General features: G+C 37.0%; 4 protein-coding genes across 7 annotated transcripts; all 4 read right to left on the bottom strand.

Moving 5' to 3' along the window:
• Positions 1-336: 336 nt before the first annotated feature.
• LOC140973862 (isoprenylcysteine alpha-carbonyl methylesterase ICME-like) lies at positions 337-5331 on the bottom strand. Of its 2 annotated transcripts, none has more exons than XM_073436961.1 (11): positions 4972-5331; positions 4825-4901; positions 4034-4103; positions 3869-3949; positions 2845-2919; positions 2234-2335; positions 1705-1842; positions 1514-1591; positions 1262-1405; positions 1045-1135; positions 337-696 (listed from the first exon to the last, which is right to left on the bottom strand). In XM_073436961.1, the coding sequence occupies exons 1-11, from the start codon at positions 5226-5228 to the stop codon at positions 535-537; spliced, it is 1275 nt and encodes a 424-aa protein (XP_073293062.1). In that variant the 5' UTR covers positions 5229-5331; the 3' UTR covers positions 337-534. The 2 variants fall into 2 exon arrangements, with proteins under 2 accessions (XP_073293062.1, XP_073293071.1); XM_073436970.1 differs by having other exon boundaries at positions 1514-1579; positions 4972-5330.
• Positions 5332-8741: 3410 nt separating this feature from the next.
• On the bottom strand, positions 8742-11418 carry LOC140973875 (protein trichome birefringence-like 19). Its single transcript, XM_073436981.1, has 2 exons — positions 10847-11418; positions 8742-9578 (listed from the first exon to the last, which is right to left on the bottom strand). Exons 1-2 carry the CDS (start codon positions 11297-11299, stop codon positions 8820-8822), a joined length of 1212 nt encoding a protein of 403 aa, XP_073293082.1. The 5' UTR covers positions 11300-11418; the 3' UTR covers positions 8742-8819.
• A 920-nt stretch (positions 11419-12338) lies between these two features.
• Positions 12339-14598, bottom strand: LOC140973853 (protein trichome birefringence-like 19). The gene is made up of 2 exons (XM_073436949.1): positions 13876-14598; positions 12339-13174 (listed from the first exon to the last, which is right to left on the bottom strand). Exons 1-2 carry the CDS (start codon positions 14554-14556, stop codon positions 12404-12406), a joined length of 1452 nt encoding a protein of 483 aa, XP_073293050.1. The 5' UTR covers positions 14557-14598; the 3' UTR covers positions 12339-12403.
• A 2401-nt stretch (positions 14599-16999) lies between these two features.
• On the bottom strand, positions 17000-20892 carry LOC140973833 (uncharacterized). Of its 3 annotated transcripts, XM_073436927.1 has the most exons (7): positions 20498-20889; positions 20249-20382; positions 19342-19501; positions 18677-18802; positions 17668-18186; positions 17397-17573; positions 17001-17304 (listed from the first exon to the last, which is right to left on the bottom strand). In XM_073436927.1, exons 1-7 carry the CDS (start codon positions 20618-20620, stop codon positions 17131-17133), a joined length of 1413 nt encoding a protein of 470 aa, XP_073293028.1. In that variant the 5' UTR covers positions 20621-20889; the 3' UTR covers positions 17001-17130. The 3 variants fall into 3 exon arrangements, with proteins under 3 accessions (XP_073293036.1, XP_073293043.1, XP_073293028.1); XM_073436935.1 differs by lacking the exon at positions 18677-18802 and having other exon boundaries at positions 17000-17304; positions 20498-20892; XM_073436942.1 differs by lacking the exons at positions 20249-20382; positions 20498-20889 and adding an exon at positions 19978-20234 and having other exon boundaries at positions 17000-17304.
• Between the last annotated feature and the right edge of the window lie 59 nt (positions 20893-20951).

Genomic DNA, 20951 nt, shown 5'->3' with positions numbered 1-20951 from the left:
TAGGAATTAAATTACTTAATAAAATCTCAGTCAAATAAAACTTATGTTTTAATTTTTTTCCTTATTAAAAGAAAAGGTTTATGACATTGTTTAATAATAATAAAATTTTAAAATATGCATTTACGACTATTATGTAAAATTATAACGATTGGTAATATTGTTAGGGTAGTCCATATAAAATATTCTTAATTATTTGTGCTCCTGTTGCTTGCTATAGATAAAGTTTTGTATTAATAATACATGTAACCTATCTACAATTTTGAGAATATCGATTGTAAATTAAAATGTCACATACATGATATGGCACGTCGAACAAATTCATCCCGCAAAAGAAACTGAGTTTTAAAAGATTTTTCTATACCACATCGAGATTGTGAAATTGACTTTTGAAGAATCAACTCATAATGTTAGCTTCTACTTAAATATAAGAGACCTACATGATCTAATGGTATTGAGACATATAAAAATTACTCCAGGTGTAACATAGAAATTGCAGATGTCTTTTCAAGCACCGATTCAGAGACCATGGTTATGTTAAAAAGGACTTACTTGACGACCTAATCTCAACAATATTTCTGGAACAAAACGCCGTTTTGGAGGAGCCAGAGCATCCCTTGCAAGAGCTTCCTCATCGTCGGCATGTATAAGAGCTACCAGATCGTCAAAAAGCTTGTCTTTACCACCTCGTAGGGGATCCTGCATTTTTATGGAGAAACCTTAGATCAAATTCAAATGTACATCAAGGTTCATTTTCAATTTGGATCATGACATGAGAAGTATTCCTCCATTTTCAGAACTAACAGTAACTAAATCATACAAAACAAAAATCGCATCAGTGCGTCTTTTACTTCTAATATGTGAAGAAGTAGATCATTTTCATCAAAGTTCATCAGAGGTGATTTCATTTTTACAAATTTTAATCTCAATCTCTGACATGTCTCTTACATATCCCATGCATAACAATAAGCCAAATTTATAGCTATAACTAACTGTATGCAAAAAACAAGACTAAAAAAAAGTGGTTGAATACAAATAATCACTCGCCTGGAGGAATAAATCAGTATGAGTTTTTCCATCATACAAGATAAGATCAGCTCGAACCCCTTCTTTCTGGAGTGTTTCCACAAACATCTTACTGTATATAGGGCCAAAGTTAACACATTGATTAAGTTTGTGGCAGAATTCAGTCGTTTCAACAGCAGAAGGCCATGAAGGACTTGACTAAATAAGGTTTATCAAAAGTCACCAAGGTTTTACAAACCTTGCATCTGAGGGTATGGAATAATCCGAAGTACCATGGAAAAGAACAATACGAGGGAGCAGGGAAATTGCATTTTTTGAGCTTGGATTTTGTAGAATCATTTCAGGAGAAAATTGTTCCAATGATTTTTGGCCTTCCATTATACTAAAATCACAAATCAAGACAACAGCTATAAGAGAGGAGAATTGTTTACAGGCCTAAATTGGCAACCACATAGCCACATGCATTAGAATTTGGAAGAAGATTCAACACCTCAAAAAGATGGAACGATACAAGCCCCGACTGTGGAAATGGTCAACTAATTTGGGTAAATTGTACCTGTCAATATAGCTAATAAGTAACCATTAAGATTTAAGACTGACCGGCAAATTGCACAGCTATGATGCTCGCGGGAATTGGAGTAAAAGAAACAGAGAAGAAATCCCAAAATCCATGTAACTTACCCCCCAGATAAACCGAAATAAGCATTCATCTGGGATACGCTCCAAGATATGCTGTCTCCTCTGGATTCTTTTACTGCCTGCTGCACAAGAACACAGGCACCAATATGAGCACCAGCTGACTGACCCATCAAATAAATTCTGCAATTTTAAAAGACACTTTGTGTTAGAATGACTAATCGTTTAAAATGTGAAACTTGTGTTTGCCACACGTCAGCAAGATTTGATGCTAGGTAAAACATCTGGGCTCAGACAATGATCTTTCCACCTAGATTTTTATAATAGTCAGTAAACATAACTACATGAATGTAATTAGGTCAAAATATATAATTTTCTATCCATGTGAGAAAGCGCGATAAGAACTGAAATTAGATAATTCTGCTTTCTTTTGATATCATGACCAAGCTTCAGTTATTAATCAAGTGCTCGAATTATTCAATAATAAATGTCTTTGTTTACTTTTCCTTCTCTTCCCAGTTTAGAAGCAGGTGCTTGAATAGATAAGAAAAGTTGAAAATACAAAAAGACTCACTTATCAGGGTCACCTCCGAATTCAACTACATTTTCACAAATGTAAGCAATCCCTCGAGAAACATCTGCTAACATATCACTGATTGTTCCCTGTGGAAAATTCCTGAACTCAAGATAGATGTATTAAAAGATATCCGTGAGCAGGTGAAAGCACTGTCTATAAAAATCATAAGCACACATTTAAAGAATGCCGACAACAAAGAAGGCCAACACCTAGGTGAACTAGAAGGAGAAGCTGACAACGCGATTTTTTTTTAAAAAAATTCTTCAACCACCCTTTAATAAAACCTAGTCCCAGGTCATAATGGAAAAATAATCAAGAAACTGGTTATTATGCAAACGGAGAGAAATAAACATTTATTGGCATGCTAGCATGCATTTTGGTATAAGTAGATTAAAGCTATATTTGATTCTAATGCAGTTCGGATGTGGCAAAATTTTCCACAGTATCCCCAAAGGTGCTTCAAGCAAGAACCTAAAGTCACAAATAAATATTACGGAAGTCGATGCTAAAAGTGAATCCCCCGAGCCCATTTGTTCGGAAAATTCGACTATACACATGTTTGCACAAAAGCTATATGGACCAGAACCATATCAAACAGAGACAGCTACCTGTAATCAATGCATGCCACTATGACGTCTCTTTCCGCTAATTGTAGTCCCAGAAGACAACCCCATGCCTTGTACCTGCATTTAAGATATTGCTTAACTGAGAGTATGTTATAAGTGACTTCAGCATAGAACCCAATTTATCTAATGATCTGTTTAACAGGTTTCAAGAACCTTGAGAAAGTCTCTTCCGTAGAAAAAGCCTTATGGGTTGTGATGATCCTGTTTTATACTAAGATTTAAAAAACTTAACAATTACCCTCATTCATGGTTGTTGAGGAAATACAATCAACTTAAAAAATGAAGAATATCATTTGGTACTAAAAAAATTCTGGTATTGTGACATTATACTGGAAAATATTTATACGTTGAAAGTAAAACAGATTATTCCTTGTTTGCAGTTAAAATTATTGTCATGGGAAAAGGAGTCTCTGGTAGCATGGATTCCCATAAAATTAATACCGTGGGTAGCCAGTCATATCACTTGCTGAGCACCGGTGAAAATGCATTTGAACAGGTACAAACAAGCGGACATATTCAAAATACTAAACTAAAAAGTATTATCCTTTAACAGAAACTGGAAATTCTGGTTGAAATATATGCCCGTAATGGTGGGATTATCCACACAATATCCATACAACGATTCAATGTAAGGTAATCAATTTAAGGATATAATATTATTATCAGTTAATTCCTAAGTATCAAGATTAACCAACCACACAATTGTTGCAATTTAAACTAGCAAGTCGGTATTTCCATTCTAAATATTCAACCCTAGGTGAAAAATGTCCGGTGAGTTTCTTGAAGGCAATCTCCTTATTATTATGTCTTCTCATTTAAATAAAATAAATGGTTTGATGCACTTCAAGGGTGAAAAGGCACCATTTCCACAAACAAACAATAGCTATTGAATTATTGCATTGACATGACAAAGGAATATACAATGACAAAATACCCCCCAAAAAAGAAACGGAGAGAGAGAATAGAGGGCACACATGTTCGAAGTAATAACCTCAGACCACCTTACCCAATAATCCATGCCCCACCCGTCACGAACGCCACAACTGGCTTCAGGCCATCACTATTTGCGGGCAGATATAAATCCAACCTGCAAGTGCCTTTTGCATTTTCAATCAATGTAAGTGTAACTAAACTTAAATGATAGGAATCATATAGAAATTCCAAATTATACCTGTTTCTTGGTTGATCTCCATAAACAACACTTCGACGGATTTGGCTTGAAAAGAAATATAGAAACCCAACTACAAATATGGAAAATGAATGGACCTAATTACTTGACAACAAAGAATCCAATCCAGGGGCAGGCACTATGAATTCAACGGATACATACTTAAAAGATGAGCAGACTTTCCTGGGGTGTAACATAGTTTCTTAGAACTCAGGCACATATCAAATCACATTCAGTCTGTTCGTTGAAAGGGGAAACACAAAGCATCTCCTTGTCATCTCAAAAGCAGAACAATAAACAAAATAGCAAGATGGTGTTATTCAAACTCCTAGATGCAGAACAGATTTGGTCTCTTCAGCTCAATAGTTAAGTCCACCTTTATCTTCTCGTATTTGCACGAAAGAAAGATCATTGTTTAGAATATAACGCCCAGAATAACAGAAATTATCTATAACCATTATGTTTCCACTTCCATAGTTCTAGACAGACTCCCGAAATATAATGGTAATGAAGTGTCTTTAGAAAAGCTATAATTAGAGAAAGAAAACTATTTGTCACGAACAATATACTTTCTAATGTTTTTCTTGTTTCGGCAAATTGTGGACCATCCCTCATCCTGCCACAATTATCTCACTGGAAATCCAAGCTTAACAAAGAAACTACATTTTGCTCAATTCAAGGTCAATGGCACACATAAGTGTTTGCGACAAACAGCACACTCCATGGTACTTGCACTAACCCCACAAAATCCTCAAAATCAAATCAAAAGAATCACATCGCTAATTGATACTCACCTTGGACAAACCCAGGCATAAGAAACATGGCATAAAGCGTGAGGGCAAGTAATCTAGTAATCCATCGGTAGCCTATCCTGAGAAGTGACGAAACAGAAAATTAAACCACCAAACATTAAACTAATAAAAAAAAATTAAAAACTTTACCCGAGGTAGCTAAGAAGCTTGAAGCTGAGGCGAGCGAGCAAATAAGTCTCCGCAGCAGCGTGGCCTATTTCACGGCCAAACGCCTGCTGACGCCTCCTCGGGCGAGATACCATCTTCTCGCAGCCTCTCCGTCGCCGATGCTGGGTCGAGGACGAGGTTGAAAATGTGGCGACCCCGATCCGAGAATCGACTTTCGATCCTTGGTTCACCCCATTTGGAGGAAAAATCTCCGAGGAAGAAGAAGACGCAGTTTCCATGAATTGTCAAGGTCGCATTCGCTTGCATGGAGTCGGCGGATTATTTGAATTTTGCAACCAAAGAAGCAGTTCGGCACGTTACTCGAAAGGTAGCCAAATTTGAGTTTTTGTTTTGCCCGTAGAATATTAATATTAATTGATGTAATAACAATTTATGTTACTACTCTGATCCATACAATACATACATACGTGACACACACACCAAATGGTATACAAATCCACATGACATGTCTATCTCATCTTTTCGAACAAAGCAACCAAAACGAATGGTGCAAAATCACTTGTATTTTAAAACGTTCAAGGGACGGGGTTATAATCATCTACTTGAAAGTGTGTCCAAAGTGACTGTCAGTCAATGAAGAATAGATACTAGCAAATCATACGCCCAAGGACCTGTTTCAGCAAAATTGTAAGCTATAACTCTTTCTTTCCCCTTTCTCTGCTTTCTCCTCGACTCCAGACTACTCATCTAAACCACCATCTCTCAAAGGCGGAAATTAGACTGTTCAAGAATGGAGCATAACGCTGGATTAATGGCCCGCCAGATATCAGCACATGCACTTTGTTGGTAAACAACAAACAGGAGCTAGCATGGTGCATGAGCTTCAAGAGCTGCCAGAAAAATTAAAAAAGTACGAAGAATATAAGAGATTTTATCAACGAAAACAAAAACATAGAAAGCTGTCGATATAGGGGACAACATTGACATTTAAATCCACCCCCTCCCCAGCTAAAATATAATAATAATAACTACAATACCAAATCGGCCTATTCTATGAATAAACGAAAACATGTCCTTTTCACTTCAAAATTTCACTCCAAGAACACATATGATGTGATTGAAACAGAAGAATGAAGTATTTGGAACACTGTTAGGCTAACGATTGGCAGCAAGATCTGTGCTTAGTATCAAGTTTTCAGACAAAAAAGTAACTCAACCAATGGTGTTGCCCACCAGTTATCTCGTAAAGTTATTTCGTTGGAACCGAATCTAGAATGATTTAATGAAGAGTGTCTTCTATGGTTGTATGGTTCTGAAAAACATGTTTATTTGGGTTCTTCCTAACGCAAACTTTCTTCCCTCAAAAAAATATGTGGTGAGCCTCTTTCTCATACAAACAGTTCCAACTCAAAATGTCACATCAAGCCTCGGATGGGTATAGAAAGATGCATAAATTATGCCTTTGAACGACTGTGTTCGATGAATCTTCAAACCATATGATCCATCTGGATTGGAATCACTCCCACCACAACCACATAAGAAACAGAAAATACCCAAGGAAAGAGAGGAAAAGCATAACTATTGTTCAAATCCAGTTGGCCCACTTCAGTTAACTACATCATCTGCAACAACAATAAAAGAATAAACTCATGAAATACCTAAAAAATTCCATTTTCAAGCAAAAGACTTGATATATACCTGAGCCAGGACACAAAAGCTTGTATGATATTGCGCTGCCACCTGATAGAGAAATTGAGGAAAAGTATATGCCTCCATAAGTTTACAAAAAGAATATCGGAATAATAGGAACTAGAACAAAGAGCTTGAAGAAGACGAGAAAGAGCACGTAGCCTCTTCCATGCATTTCCTGTAGGCGTCGAAAAAATAGTACTTATTAACACGTAGAAGGAACAATTTGTTCATCATCACCATCTCAATCAGTTAACTGATGCAAAAACAAACATAGCAATAACAACTACTAAAAGATCCAAAAAATGCCCCACTATTTGACAGAAATTCTTCGACTCAACAACAAAGCATTCTCAGTCTTCCCAAATTTAGAGCTTTCATACATGAACATCAACCATTACATCGCCCTAATTATTGCTTGATCTTTTCATCAGGTGTTTTAAACATAATTTCAATCGAGTGCACACTTAAGTACTGAAGTTGCTAAGCCTATAAGTTTGATAGCAAAAAAATCACATACTCAATGTAAATACTAGTTTCCATTTTAGAAAAGATGTAAGATGAGAGCGTGTCTCCACATGCATGAATCACTAAAGGACAGAAAACAGAACTATAATTGTAAACATAAACAAACTTTCAGCAGCTAGAGAAAAATCGTTAACAATAAATGTCCTTAAATTTCATGTAATAATAATTAATTGTTAATATTGAATCTTCCAGCTGCTCCTTAATTTTTCTACAAACTTGAGTATTTAATTAACTACCATTGAATGCTTTCAAACACATCTTGGAGAAAAAGTGGCAGCAGGTTCAGGATAATGCATGGAAGCAACCAACTCCAGGTAAGTTGTTGTGTCATGTCAACCTTATTTTCAAAAATTGGATTGCAGCCAAGCAACCAACGGAAGTTAAGAGAATATTTGCTCCAGCTTTGTGCTATGAACTTTTTGCGTTAAAATATTGGCCTTTCTTGTAGTATGGGTCTGTATGTAAAATAGTATAGTCGAGAAATTGAGAAATTATTCGAACTTAATCCATAAAGATAAATCTCTGGGAGAGTTTTGCTCGGCAGAAAAAAGAAAAAGAACATACATAGGAGAATACCACTATTTTCTTGCTGTTTGGACATGATGGAGCAGTTTGAATTGAAGCCCTGTCCTGCCCTACCTTGCCCTGGTAGTTTTTTTTTTTTTTTTAAAGAATGGCCTCTTTAGTGTAAAATTGACCAGTCCTACAATTCAAAATCATCCCAACATGAATCGCTGTTAAGTAGTTGTCAAACTCGCCCCATTTTTAGGAGCTTATTTCAATAATTCAAATCTTTATTAATTGCTTCTTTTGCGTTTCCGTTAACAAATACAACCCCTCGCAGGTCAGCGAGAACAAGCATTGGATAAACAGCTTCACAGCCTAATCGAACAACTTGCTGCAAAACAGGTTAAATTTCTTCTTCTAATCCATATTTAGTTCTGTCACGGTTTCATTTTCCCATAATTTATGAAACGAGTGTTCGTACGTGCCTCTTACAATTAGTTTCTTCCTGAATTTTCAGGCTCAAGCAGAAGGCCTCGTCCATGAAGTTCATCTCAAAAAGATAGAACTGGAAAAAGCTAACAAGCTATTGGGGCAAATAGAGAGAAGCGGTACAGATGTAAATATAGCTAGAAATAGGTTTGAACGAAGCGGGTCTGACAAGGGGCCGATATCTTCGGTTGCTTCTTATCAGGTCTGATTTTGTCCTTTGCATCTTAGTTTTACATATATTGGTATTCATCAAGATTTCATATAGAACATTCTTTAATATAAACATGCCCTGAATATATCAATTTGGTGGAAGGCTGTACTTTTGTCTATAAAATAAACTGGTGTATGGTTGATGATATTGTCTAATGAAATATTTGATTCTGCATTCAGAGGGATCCATTTTGTCCGTTTATTTTTGCCTAGTTTTAACTCAAATTTTGTGTGAAATGGTAATTTTTTATGCTAAAACTTAATACGAGCTACAAGCTGCATCATAAATAAACATTTAATTTCCAGAAAACCATAGCTCACGGCTGCTTCGAGTAATCAAACCCAATAATTGTAGAAGGGAAAGCATAGTGAAGATGCAAAAGCCCCATTAAATGAAAATGGAAAAATAATTATAATTAAATGAAATTTCTCTTGCCTCAAGATATTCAGGCCTCTAACTTTAACAAGTGAAACAAAAAATCGGCCCAAGAATCAATCGGGCCGGGCAAGCACCAATGCACGCAATCGTTATACAAAGTCACATTCTCATCGGGCCAGTGCCCGTACCTACTCGGATGCCCATCGGGCCTCAAGAGCATCGCATGCGTCGTATCCAGTAATCTCAATCTCTTCTTCCTTTCCCTCTCCGCAAAGCTAAATTCTTCCAGTTGGATCGTGTAAAACTCCAAACCTACACCCTCCAGCACCGTCTCGTTGCTGCGAAACGGACGCGTCCTCACACAGTTCCCGCCTTCGTTCCACAATCCGCCTTCAAAATGCGAAGGAGAAAAGGTACGCAAAAACGTTACTCCTTTGAAATGTTCTCTACCGTTGATAGCTTTAAGCGCGGTGCGGAACACGCGACGGTAGGCGTAACTCATTTTGAGCTCGGTGATGTTAGGGAGCTGGCAGTAGTGGCAGCCAACGACGCTGCGGTTCTCGTAGTAGACGGCGGTGCGAGTGAGCCAGTGGCCGGAGTTGAGGATGACATAATCGAAATCGTCGATTTGAGTGGTCCATGAGTGGTCGAACTCGTCGAGATAGAGGTTGAAGAGACCGGTATGAGTCGGGCCGTAGGAGCCTCGTTCTTGGGATCGGACCAGGAACGGCGTCCAGAAGGCGGCGATGGTGAAGTTATAATTAACGTATCTCCAGCGTTTGAAGTACTGGTCTGATGAGGTCGAAACGTCGATCGGATATTCCACCTTCATTCAACAAAATCATCATCATCGTTAAGGAAACAGACAATTATATGCATACAAAATCATGTCTCTGATTTTTTTAATAGTTTTTTTTTAAGCGTTTGCATTTATAATAAAAATAATATTTTTAATACAAAAATTGTGTTTTTTTTTAATACGTGGATTAATACGGGTTAGGTTAAACCAATAATTCATTTTGTTAGAAAATTGAAAGGTCACGTTCCCAAGATTTTTTTTTTATTACAACTCACGCGAGAAGGGGATCGAACCCGAGAAAACCGGTTATTCCGACAGGAGTGAGACAACTGGGCTACAAGCCCGTCTCCACGTTCCCAAGATTTGATTCCCAGAACTTTGATGTCCCCCAAATTATTTTATACATGACGAAATGATTAATTAATATAATTGGAAAAAATTGTCATTGGCATGGTATTATTAATGTTGCATTCACTGAAGCTATCTATACATTCATCCTCCAAATATAAAAATTCAGGACAATAAATTACTAAATAATACGACGATGCAGCTAAAGTTAATCGACATTTCCACCAGTTCTACTTTTTAGTTAATAATAATAACAGACTAAATTTATAAAATTCAAATCACAACCCACCAAACATGCGTGATTATGTCTGAAACAGCGATCAATGCTGGCCAAGAAAGAAAATATTAATTATGTGTATTTTGGATTATAGCCGAGTGGGGAGTCACTTGCGTGCTAATTCGTCATCATCATGTGAAAAAAGTATTGACAGGGTTTTGAAATACTCGCCGGAATCCAATATTAATTATTTATTAATGTGAATGTGTGAAACCCCACGTTTTGAAAAAAAGTACATGATGATTATACAACAAATTCAAAGAATTGAATTTCACAAACATTTTTGAAAAATGTTTTACTTTGTGAGTGAGTTTGTTGAGCCCCAATAATCCAATATATCATAAACCACACCTCAGTCTAACTCCAACTTTGACTAAACCATTGTTCTTTGTCAGTTAGTAAATCTATTTAGCATAAATCAAGCCATGACTTAGGAATATGAAAGGTATATATGTCACATCTTGAACGAAATAAAAAATTGACTGAAAATAGATTTAAGTTCTTTTGGATGGGTGGATTTAAAATCTATGTGTTTCAAATGTAAGTTTATCAAGAAGAAAGAACATAAATTTCAAATCAATCTTGAATTTCGATTCAATCCAATTATGATATCATTTAAAATTTATTATAATTTGTATTGAAACGCAACATAAATTAATTCATAACATACCCTGGATAGAAGACATATCATGGATTGCATTTGGTTCCTCCCTACAGAATCCCCAACAAATGCCAAAGACTTATCCCGGACCATGTCCAGGAACTGAGACGGGTTAAACTCCGGCAAAGCACAGCCGTCCGGTTTCCACCTCCACTTGATGAAATCCGAATCGGGTCTCCCGTATTTCATACAGTTCTGGTGCTCATGGATCGCCCAACACGTCTTATTCGTGTAATACGGAGAGTCCGGATGAGGGATCCATTCCCCTCTGGAGATATCACACTTTTCAGTTGTTTCAATATCGTCGTCTGAGTTTTTGTAGAGTGCTAATGAAGGATATTTAAGCAGATATGGATTATATAGACAGAAAACGGCGAGGAGGACTAATGCTAGGGATAATATAATGGAAATATCCTTTGTTTTTTTACCTATGGTCAGGTTTTTGGGAAAGGGAGGCTCCATGGATTGGAGCTCCAATGGTGCATGGAGTGCTGGAGGTGCGGGGAAGAGAAGAGATGGAATATATATTATATTATGTATATACACTAAAAAGAGAGGAAATCAATAAAGAATTATAGGGATACTTCCGAGATTTCAAGAAATATTTTAGTATTATCATAGGTAATATATATTAGAGAGATTATGAATAATTATTTGGAGTATTAAGTATTTTGAGTTTGGGAGAGTCGCTATCTGATTTTGAAATTTATACAAATCAAACGAAAAATCAATTATTTTTTTTATGACAATAGAATCCACATTAAATTTATTGATTCACTGATATAATGACAGTGTTGAGAAACTCTGTGGGTAGGTACCATGTAATATCATGATACACGGTGGTAATTAAAATAAAGAAAAAAAATCCAGTAAAATATCTTTGAATAGATTCGAAACTTGTTGAGCAGTTAAGCCTTAGTTTTCAAACCGAGATTATCATTTCATATGAGAGAGTTAGGGCCGGCGTGTCTCTTTCAAAACCATTTAATTTTTTTTTTATATATAATTAATGAATTCTGTTTCCCCCCTTTTCAGTGTAATCTTGTTTGGGTTAATGTTTTATTTAGAAGTTTATGTTTTGTATATGATCGAATTGGTTTTGGTGATATTGTTTTATTTGTTTTGATGCAGAAATGGTTGAAAAGATAATTATGTTGAAGAAAACGAGTCTTATAGGAAAAGTGGAAAGGCTGCCTATTTAAGAAAAGTTTGAATCAAAACTCAAAGAGAAGCAACTGACAAAGCTCAAAAGCAAGTCTTTTGCTAAATGTTTGAAGATGTCTAAACTCTTCATCTATGGTGTTGTAGTTGATATAGTTTAAAGAGATCGAAGAGAGTGCATCCTTTTCAGATTTTGCTTGACAAACACATGCATGTTGGTGGTCTTTTGGTAACAGGAGATTTACTAATTCTATATTCCTATGTAATAAATAAAGCTGCGATAGATCATTTATGTTTTATGGTAGCTGGTCGGTCGTAGAGCACATGGTCGGTATAAAAATGGACACGGAAATAGGTTTTTATATTTAAAATTCAATTTTATAAATTAAATCATTAAAAAAAAAATCACGTAATATTCTTGTTGCCTGTTTCTCTCCTCAACAATTCTTGCAAAATATCGTTCCAAGAATCAATAGGACCAGGCAAACACCAATGCACGCAATCATTGGCCAATGACTGAACCGTCCCCGCCAAATGCGAATATTTATCAGGATGCCCGTCCGGCCTCATTAACATGATCTTCGTCACATCCAGCACCTTCAATTTCCCTCCATTCTTCCTTTCTGCTTTCTGTGCAATTCCCATCTCCTCCACCTGTGCCGAATACATTTCCAAGTCAGAGCCCTCCACCACAGCCTCATTCCTCTTAAATGGACTCGTCCGCGCGCATTTCCCACCATCGTCCCATGCGCCGCCCTCGAAATGCGAGGGCGCAAACGTTCTCACAAACGCCACGCCGTCGAATCCAGCTGCGCTGTTGATGGCTCGAAACGCTGTCCGGAACGCCCAACGACAGCTGAACGGTGGGAGGAGGTGGGTGATGTTGGGTTCGGCACAGTAGATGCAACCTATGAGGCTGTTGTTGAGGTAGAGATAGGAGGGGCGGGTGAACCAGTGGCCGGCAGAGATGATTACGTAATCGAAAGACACGATTTGAGCAGTCCAGTTCGGGTGGAACTGGTCGAGGTGCACGGTGAAAGGAGGCTTCTCTAGGTTAGTTTCAGCCGTCCTAACCAAAAAGGGCGACCAAAACATGGAGATGTTGAAGTTGTAAGCCGGGTATTGGTAGCGTTTGTTTTGGATTCGATCAGTTGATGTATCTACAGGATATCCCGCCTGTAAAAGAAAGAAATGAATGTTATTACAATTTATTTAGAGATCATCTGTACGTGATCACAAAACACATTTTGCAATTGCATAGAGTGCGAATTCGAGATGGCTAGTCTCCTAAGAATTAAGACGAGAATTGATATTTTTGGGTATATATATATTATTTTACATTGTTAATACGAATTATCACAAAATTCGATAATTATTAATTATCACGAATTTATTATTTATTCGACAAACAGTACCACATAATCTGTTTCTAAATTATTTATTTCTCTCTCATTTGTATACTATTCTCAATTTATAGATCTGAACTCACGTATTATCTCATGTATATATGTATCTNCATACGTAACATTAATGCGTTGGATAGCTAATTTTAATAATTATTAGAATATATAAAAATATAAATTTATCTTTTATTTGTTTGTTCACTTCTGGCAATTTCCTATTTGAACGAAGATTGACCACAAAATTTCACAATATCTCCAACATCCTCATTGATTATATTTAATTTCCCAATATCCAATTAACTCAAAGATTTATTACAGTACAACTGTCCCATACTTAAACCACTGGTAAGAATAATTATTTATTATATTCTGTCATCAAAATCACAAATTTATATAAAACCAATCCAAATCCACTTTTAAACTGTAATCATTGGTGCTTAAAGAATAATTAAATGAGATTAGAGGCTTGCTTACCTTGGACGCCAAGAGACAAATCAAGGATTGCATATGATTTCTTGCCACTGAATCGCCTACAAATGCCAGGGATTTCCCCCTAACCAGCTCCAAAAATTGGAGTGGATCAAATATCGGAAGCTCGCACTCATCGGGCTTCCATCTCCATTTCAGGTACCCGACATCGGGCCGCCCAGATCTCATACAATTCTGGTGCTCCTGAATCGCGTAACACGTCGCGTTTGTGTAGTACGGGCCCTCGGGATTCGGAACCCATTCGCCGGAAAATAAGTCGCATTTTTCATCCGGGGGTGTAGTAGCAGCTTCCGTTTCAGCGGGTTGGGCTTCTTCCCTTATTTCCTTTCCTGCGGCGGCATCGAGGTGCTGGGCCGTCGCGTCGGGTTCGTTTTCTTTGCATCGCAAGTCGAGGGAGCTGCAAGGATTATTGGTGTCTTTAAGTGAATCTATCGAAGATTCGAATGTAGTGTTTAATTTCTTGGAAGAATCTATAATGGAAGGGTAGTATAATGGGATTGTGAGGAGTACGATTAGGGCTAAGAAAGGAGCGATTTTTGGTGTTCTTTTCCTCATTTCGACGAGGGTTATGTGTTGGAAGCTCATCAGGTTCATTTCAATCCAACTAAGATCTGTCGTTTGTTTGGGTATATGTAATATGTACTTGATAAGACATAGTAAAAACATATTTACATATTATTAATAATAATGATAATAATAATACACTATGGCACATGACGATATATGTTATTCTTTTGTGTCGGCTGGACGCGTATACATTTATTATGTGTATCTATCTGAATTTTGATGGGTGGTCGTGGTGGTAGTTCGAGTTTACCGAAAAGTTCAAGATGTGGTACGTAGGTTTTTGGTAAAACGAAGCTATGTTCCAATAGAATGATTTGCATCTATATTATTTCAGATTCGCAACTTTTATTTTGACATCACACTAAAAACAGAGAAACAAGCTCATAAAGATGAGAGGATATGTTAATGAATCTGATCGATGTCGCAGGGGTATGGACTAGGGAATACACCAAAACTAATCAATGGGATAAAAAGGTCATCATATCTTGCCATAAATCAGACTTGGATTCATACTCTCAAGTGTAATGTTCGAGTCTGGCATTACGGTCATCATTGAAAGCATACAGAGTAAGGGCAGACACCACTGTGAGGAACGCCAAACGAAAAATGTGCATGAAGGTGCCTTGTTGCCAATTCTCTTGGTATTTTGTTAAGTATCCAGCCTTGCAGGAGTCGCAGTCGTAGCAATCGCCTACACGATCGCTTATCGTCCAATGAACACATTCTGTATCATTTGGATCGACCCCGGACTTAGGGGTCTGCCACAATGTTATGTTTGTTTGCACCAGCTGACAACGAGCCGGAGGATAACAACACCCAAGCTGTATATCGATTCAAACATTTGCATCAATACAATAATGACAATCTTGTATATTTCTTACATAGGTATCTGATCATGTTGGATTTATATTTCTGGGATGAGATGCTATGGTGGGCGACCAAGAAATTTATTTATGGCTGCGGTTTGGTGTCATAAAACGTTGGCAAGATAGTCACTTGACTAAAACCATCAATCAAATTAAAGTTCACGTGCTAAGTTTGTAAGAAGGCATTCATATCATTGCAAAATTCTGTAACATATTGATGTGAGGCAAGGTCGTAGAGTACATGAATAAGGTATTTCAGACAGCAAGCAATAAAGAAGGATAACGACATGGAACGAAGCATAAAAGAAACAAGAACCTCGACATAGTTTCGACCCTGGTTCGTAGGTTGATTCAGGGTCCTGGATTGGTTTCTCCACACATTACAAACCCCAAACTCCACATAACAATTCCGGATCATGAACCAATCTTTTCCATTGATCAAAGCCTTCTGTAACGCCGGCTGATACTCATTCAACCAATACCCATCCTTGGAATTCTCCCATACCCTCTCTGCCGATACCCTTGGCATTAGAACCGAAATAAACGTCACATAAACAAATGAAGAAACTGTCAGAATTAACATGATCCATAAATAAATTGCCTGCAGAGACTTGACTTTACAGGACGTCCCGATTATCCCGATAACGGATATGATTAGAAGGAAAGTTGCATTGAATGCAATTGCCCCTGCATTTTCTTGCAAGCACAGTTTCCTGTGGGAATCATATGCCAGGGATTTGGCGACATTGACTTGAGCCAATGAAAATAATAGGATTGTGAGGTTAAGGATTACAAGAAGAATCCTGCTAAAGCTTAGCATGATGATTCCGAGGGATATATGGGACTGATCTGATGGTATTTTTGGCTTCGTTGTAAAGCGCCTGGACTCGGTGGCGCTTTGGTAGAAGCTGGAATGTGAATCCTGTGGGATTCAGGATGAAGCCCTTTTTGAGGGGACGGAGGAATGTTTCTATGTTGCTTGAAAACATGGCTGGAACAAATTAAATTTATCAATCATAAAATTTGACTTGGAAATTGGGAGGACCAACATTGAATTTAGACTTGCCTATATTTCCATCTTTTTCTCCTCTCCTCACATTATATAAATAAATAATAATACACATACACACACACTCAACATGTTTTCTTGTTAATGATAAAGCCACACGATTGAAGTCATAAAGCCCCTCACGAGGAGACTACTTATGATATCTTCTTTTTTTTTTTTTACATACGGTTTTTTCTTATAGTTCGTGAAAATTCAGAAGCAGACACAGTTTATACAATCTCAGAGTAGATATTTAGGATCAAATCAGTTGTTCCATGTATGTTAGTCTTCTAGAATAAATAATGTCTTCCTAATATGATTCACCTACTGGACTAGTTGTCTTCCAATCGCTCAATGGATAATGAGAGTACTTATGTTGAGAGGAGGCAACATCAATCTAAATATTGTATTTCATCATATTTATTTTAATTATTGATATTTATTAAATATTTGATATTTATTTTAGAAATGCTTGTTATTTACCCACATATACAAACTACATACAAAATACAATTTGAAAGATTGAATAGACAATTGTGTTCGGAGATTGCCCTTGCATGCAACTGCGCTCATTATCACAGTTCTCAAGTAAACTGAAGCCATAAACTTCCAACAAATTGATAAAACAAAATCAATAGATTAAATCTTTGAAATATGATTACAGTTTGAGTTATTTTTACGTACTCATCCTTGTGCAAATGGGATGCAAATGATCAAATAGTGTACAACATGCTCTACATAAAAGACAGTTGAAGTGAACTATCGGTTATGAAGATAGATCATTTGGAGATCTTTGCATTGGAAGCATATCCACGGAAACAAAGGTGGATCGAGGCAGTAAGAATGGACAACTCGAATTTTGCAGTAATGACAGAGAACAAGAAGGTCCACAGGTTCTCTACTGGAGCATCGAAAACAAACATGTACCGATGGCTACACAACATCAAAGAATAACAAATACCTTGATGAGCTTGAGAATAGACCGATAACAGAATAATATGGAATGAGAAAACCGAAACACATACATTGTTAGGGAGATGGTCTGACTCATCAGGAAGGATGTATACATCATCTTTTGAGTTGTCGTTCAGGATTGTCTGCGAATATATTTTCTGGTCTGAAAAGAGGGCGTCTTCCACTTTGGTGATGCATATGAAGTCAGCCTTACACAGAGGGCATGTGGAGGGCTTCTTTTTGGAAGCCTGCAAAGAATAATAACAGTTAGTATCAAGAAGGATTCAAATCAAATATATATACACACTAGATGGTAATTATCACGGAATGGCACGTGCTCACCAGCTGATCTGCCCAGTTCTGTATGCATGAGAAACAAAAACGATGGCCGCATGGCAGCACTCCTCGGGTGGGACTGAAATCGGTCCAACATATGACACATGACAACTCTGTTGGCATAGGCTGTGTCATACAAAAATAATGATTGTCAAAATGATCATCTAGAACTATTTCAAGACTTTCTTCTGGAGGTTTGAGCAAACATGGGACACCATGAACATAATCGTTCTCATTGTCAATATTCACGACCTCAATCTCTTCTACATCTATAGAATCATTATTACTCAGCCGATTTCTAGGGCATGTTATGTCAGATGTGTGCCTGGTAGAAGCATTTTGGTGTGTGTCAACCTTTGACCTGTCAAACAGAATTTCACTGATATTGTCTTCAGGAAGCACTTTCACCAACTGAAACTCTCGCTCGAACTTTGAAGTTGATGCCAAATCCACCATGGTGATTTGCTTTTTAACTAGCCTCCTACCTCTGCAATGTGGTTTTGATGAAGTGAAGTTCCGTTTTCTCTGTAAGAAGAAATGTGTAGGCTCAGAAGCACTTGGTTACTCGTTCTATTTATGAAATAGACCATTAAAATAGTATGAACAGATGTTAATAACTTGTCAGGTGGCATACTCAGGAGGAAACACGGATAAACTTTAATCATAACAAGCTAAAGATGATTGGTGAAAAAATACAATAATAATATAATATACAAGGCCAAAATGACATATTAGAGGTATGAAAGTCAATGTGAAACAGAAACAGAAAATTTGATTGCCGCTGCAGGAAGAATAGGCCTGGCACTACCCGAGCAATCAATAGTTCAAAGAAAAATTTGACTTCCATGATCTAAAGGTATGGTGAAAAGGGAAGAACCATATTATTTTTCCTAAATGGAATGCATTCCTCATCACTTGGTGTAACTGTTCAAGCTAATTTAGGCAGGAGAAAACAGCCTTCGGCTGCTCTTGTAAGTAACCAAATAAACCAAAAATTATATGCATATTTCCATACTTCTCTAACCATGGGCTCGGAATTGACAGCCTCAAGTTGACAATTGCTGCTTCCAGGACTGTTCTTTCTTGAGATTTTTTCAGTTGTTTTCCAGTTCCCAGTTGGTCTGATAGAACCATGGTTGTGCTGCATCAGCATGGGTAAAGAACTAAAGATGATTACTAAGTCAACATAAAATAATGCTAATAAGGCAGCAAATATTTGTAAGATACAGAGGAATCATAAAGAATTTGAAACAGCAACAAACCTCAAAACTACCATCAAAGTACAGCCAAAGGTGTAGAAAATAGAGCTATCCATGAGAGAATTGGTGAGTTGCCAAAGAAAAGGCATTACCCCAAGATTTCATCATATCGTGCGTACATCAATAGGACAAGACATGAAGGGCTGTCTTTAATGCTTCAGGTGATAATTTGCTTTTCTTTTAAAGTGTAATAATCTACTATTTCTGAATATAGTCAACTAAAAACCAATATAAATTGGTTCTTCAAAAACCCTAATATATTCTGCAGGAATAAAGCATGTATTCTGTATACTTGGATCACTAATGAGTATATCAGCTTCAGTTTTACAATCCATTAAAGAAAATACAGACATAAATGAAACCTCGATTTTTTTTTAAAAAAGAAGCAAGATCTATAAGAAATAAATATCAGATTGCAAACCTCATTTGAAAAGTTGAAGCCCGCCCATGGATCAACATTAGCCTCTTCATCTTCAACTTCAAGCAAAGGCACTTTTGAGGTTTCTCTTACTTTTGATCGAACACGAGCTTGCTTAATCCTTAATGAGATGTTGGAACACAGTGTTCCTACCTCTTGCCCACTATAAAAAAATCAGTCATGTGTTGTTCATATTAGGGTCGAAAACAAGTTGTATAAAAAAATCATCCTTAATAAGAGTCCAAACAATAGTTAGATGCAGTTCATTCCATTTGTTGTTCATATCAGGGCACAAAACAAGCTAACTAATATTCATCGTGATTATCCAATTAAATGCCAGGTAGGTAGGAAGCTATAAAAAACTGTTACATAACATTATAACAAGTTAGGAAGTACTCAAATTTTCGAAGTGCCGACATTATAACGTGATGATATATCTACAAATCTATAGTCATTGTGATGATGCATAATCGTTGAAATACTTATTTTCTCAAAATGCTTAACTTCAACGGCTTCCTTGTTAGTATTTTACGTAAATAAATTTAAAACCCAATGGCAAACGAAAGCATAAACAACATCCATCAAAAAAGTTAGTGAACCATTAGCTGACCATGGAGCTTAGATATCCGTGTCAGCTACCTCGATATTACAGAACAAATTGGTCCTTGGCCATTTGGCCCATTCATATCATCCTTCAACAAATTGCTGCCCGTCCTTAGATGTTCAACAACTTGCATAAACATACAGCAAAAGTGCATAATTCACAGTTTTTCACCAGAAACACCTATCAGCTTAGATATATTCTACTTCAAATTAAATAAATAGTAGCTGCAAAAACATTAAATGAAAGAACCAACGCAACAACAATCATAAAACTAACATAATCTCCAATCTTCAGAAAAAGCCATACCTCTGAAAGGTATATGGAGTCTCCGAAACTCGGCGCCCTTTCTTTACACATTCTTCAATCCAGCGATGACTAACTATCACCGTCTTAAACTTCTTTGCAAGCTCGTATTTTCTTCCTTCGAATTTCCAGCACACCTGTGATGCACAAGTACTCAATTGCTATAATATAAAAAAGACACAAATCTAACTCAACCTCACAGCAGTCATTGACTACATCAAATTGCATAAATACGATGGATTCAAATCCTACCAAATGCGTGATAGATCGACTCATATTGCCAACGTAACAAGCACCGGTCAAAGCTATCAGTTTAATAAGATTGAATCTCTCAGAGCCGTGGTATCCGGTCACTGTAGCCACCACTGATTCCATGTCTTTCAAGGGGAAAGGCTCGTATTTCTGTGACAAATTTCTTAAACTAAGAATGCATAGTCATAGCAAAACCCGAGAAAATGAAAACGGGAGGATGAAACTTCTGGCTATGAATTTACCTGACTTATCTCCTATCTATGAATATCCTGAAAAAATCCCTAGCTCCCCATAAGAAACTATTCACACTTGAATTCGCTAATGTTTTTGTTTTACCTTCGGGTTGACGCTGAACCGACTCGTTTTCCCTGCTGGGAACGGATAAGGCGCTACGCCGGGAAACTGGGATTTAAATTTCTTTTGCGATTTGGGTCGGGTCACAATATTGGTTCGT

This window comes from Primulina huaijiensis, chromosome 1 (genome assembly GCF_012295235.1).
Source record: "Primulina huaijiensis isolate GDHJ02 chromosome 1, ASM1229523v2, whole genome shotgun sequence".
NCBI lineage: Eukaryota > Viridiplantae > Streptophyta > Magnoliopsida > Lamiales > Gesneriaceae > Primulina > Primulina huaijiensis.
Note: the sequence above shows the minus strand (reverse complement) of the source record. Positions and strands in the feature narration are given on the sequence as shown.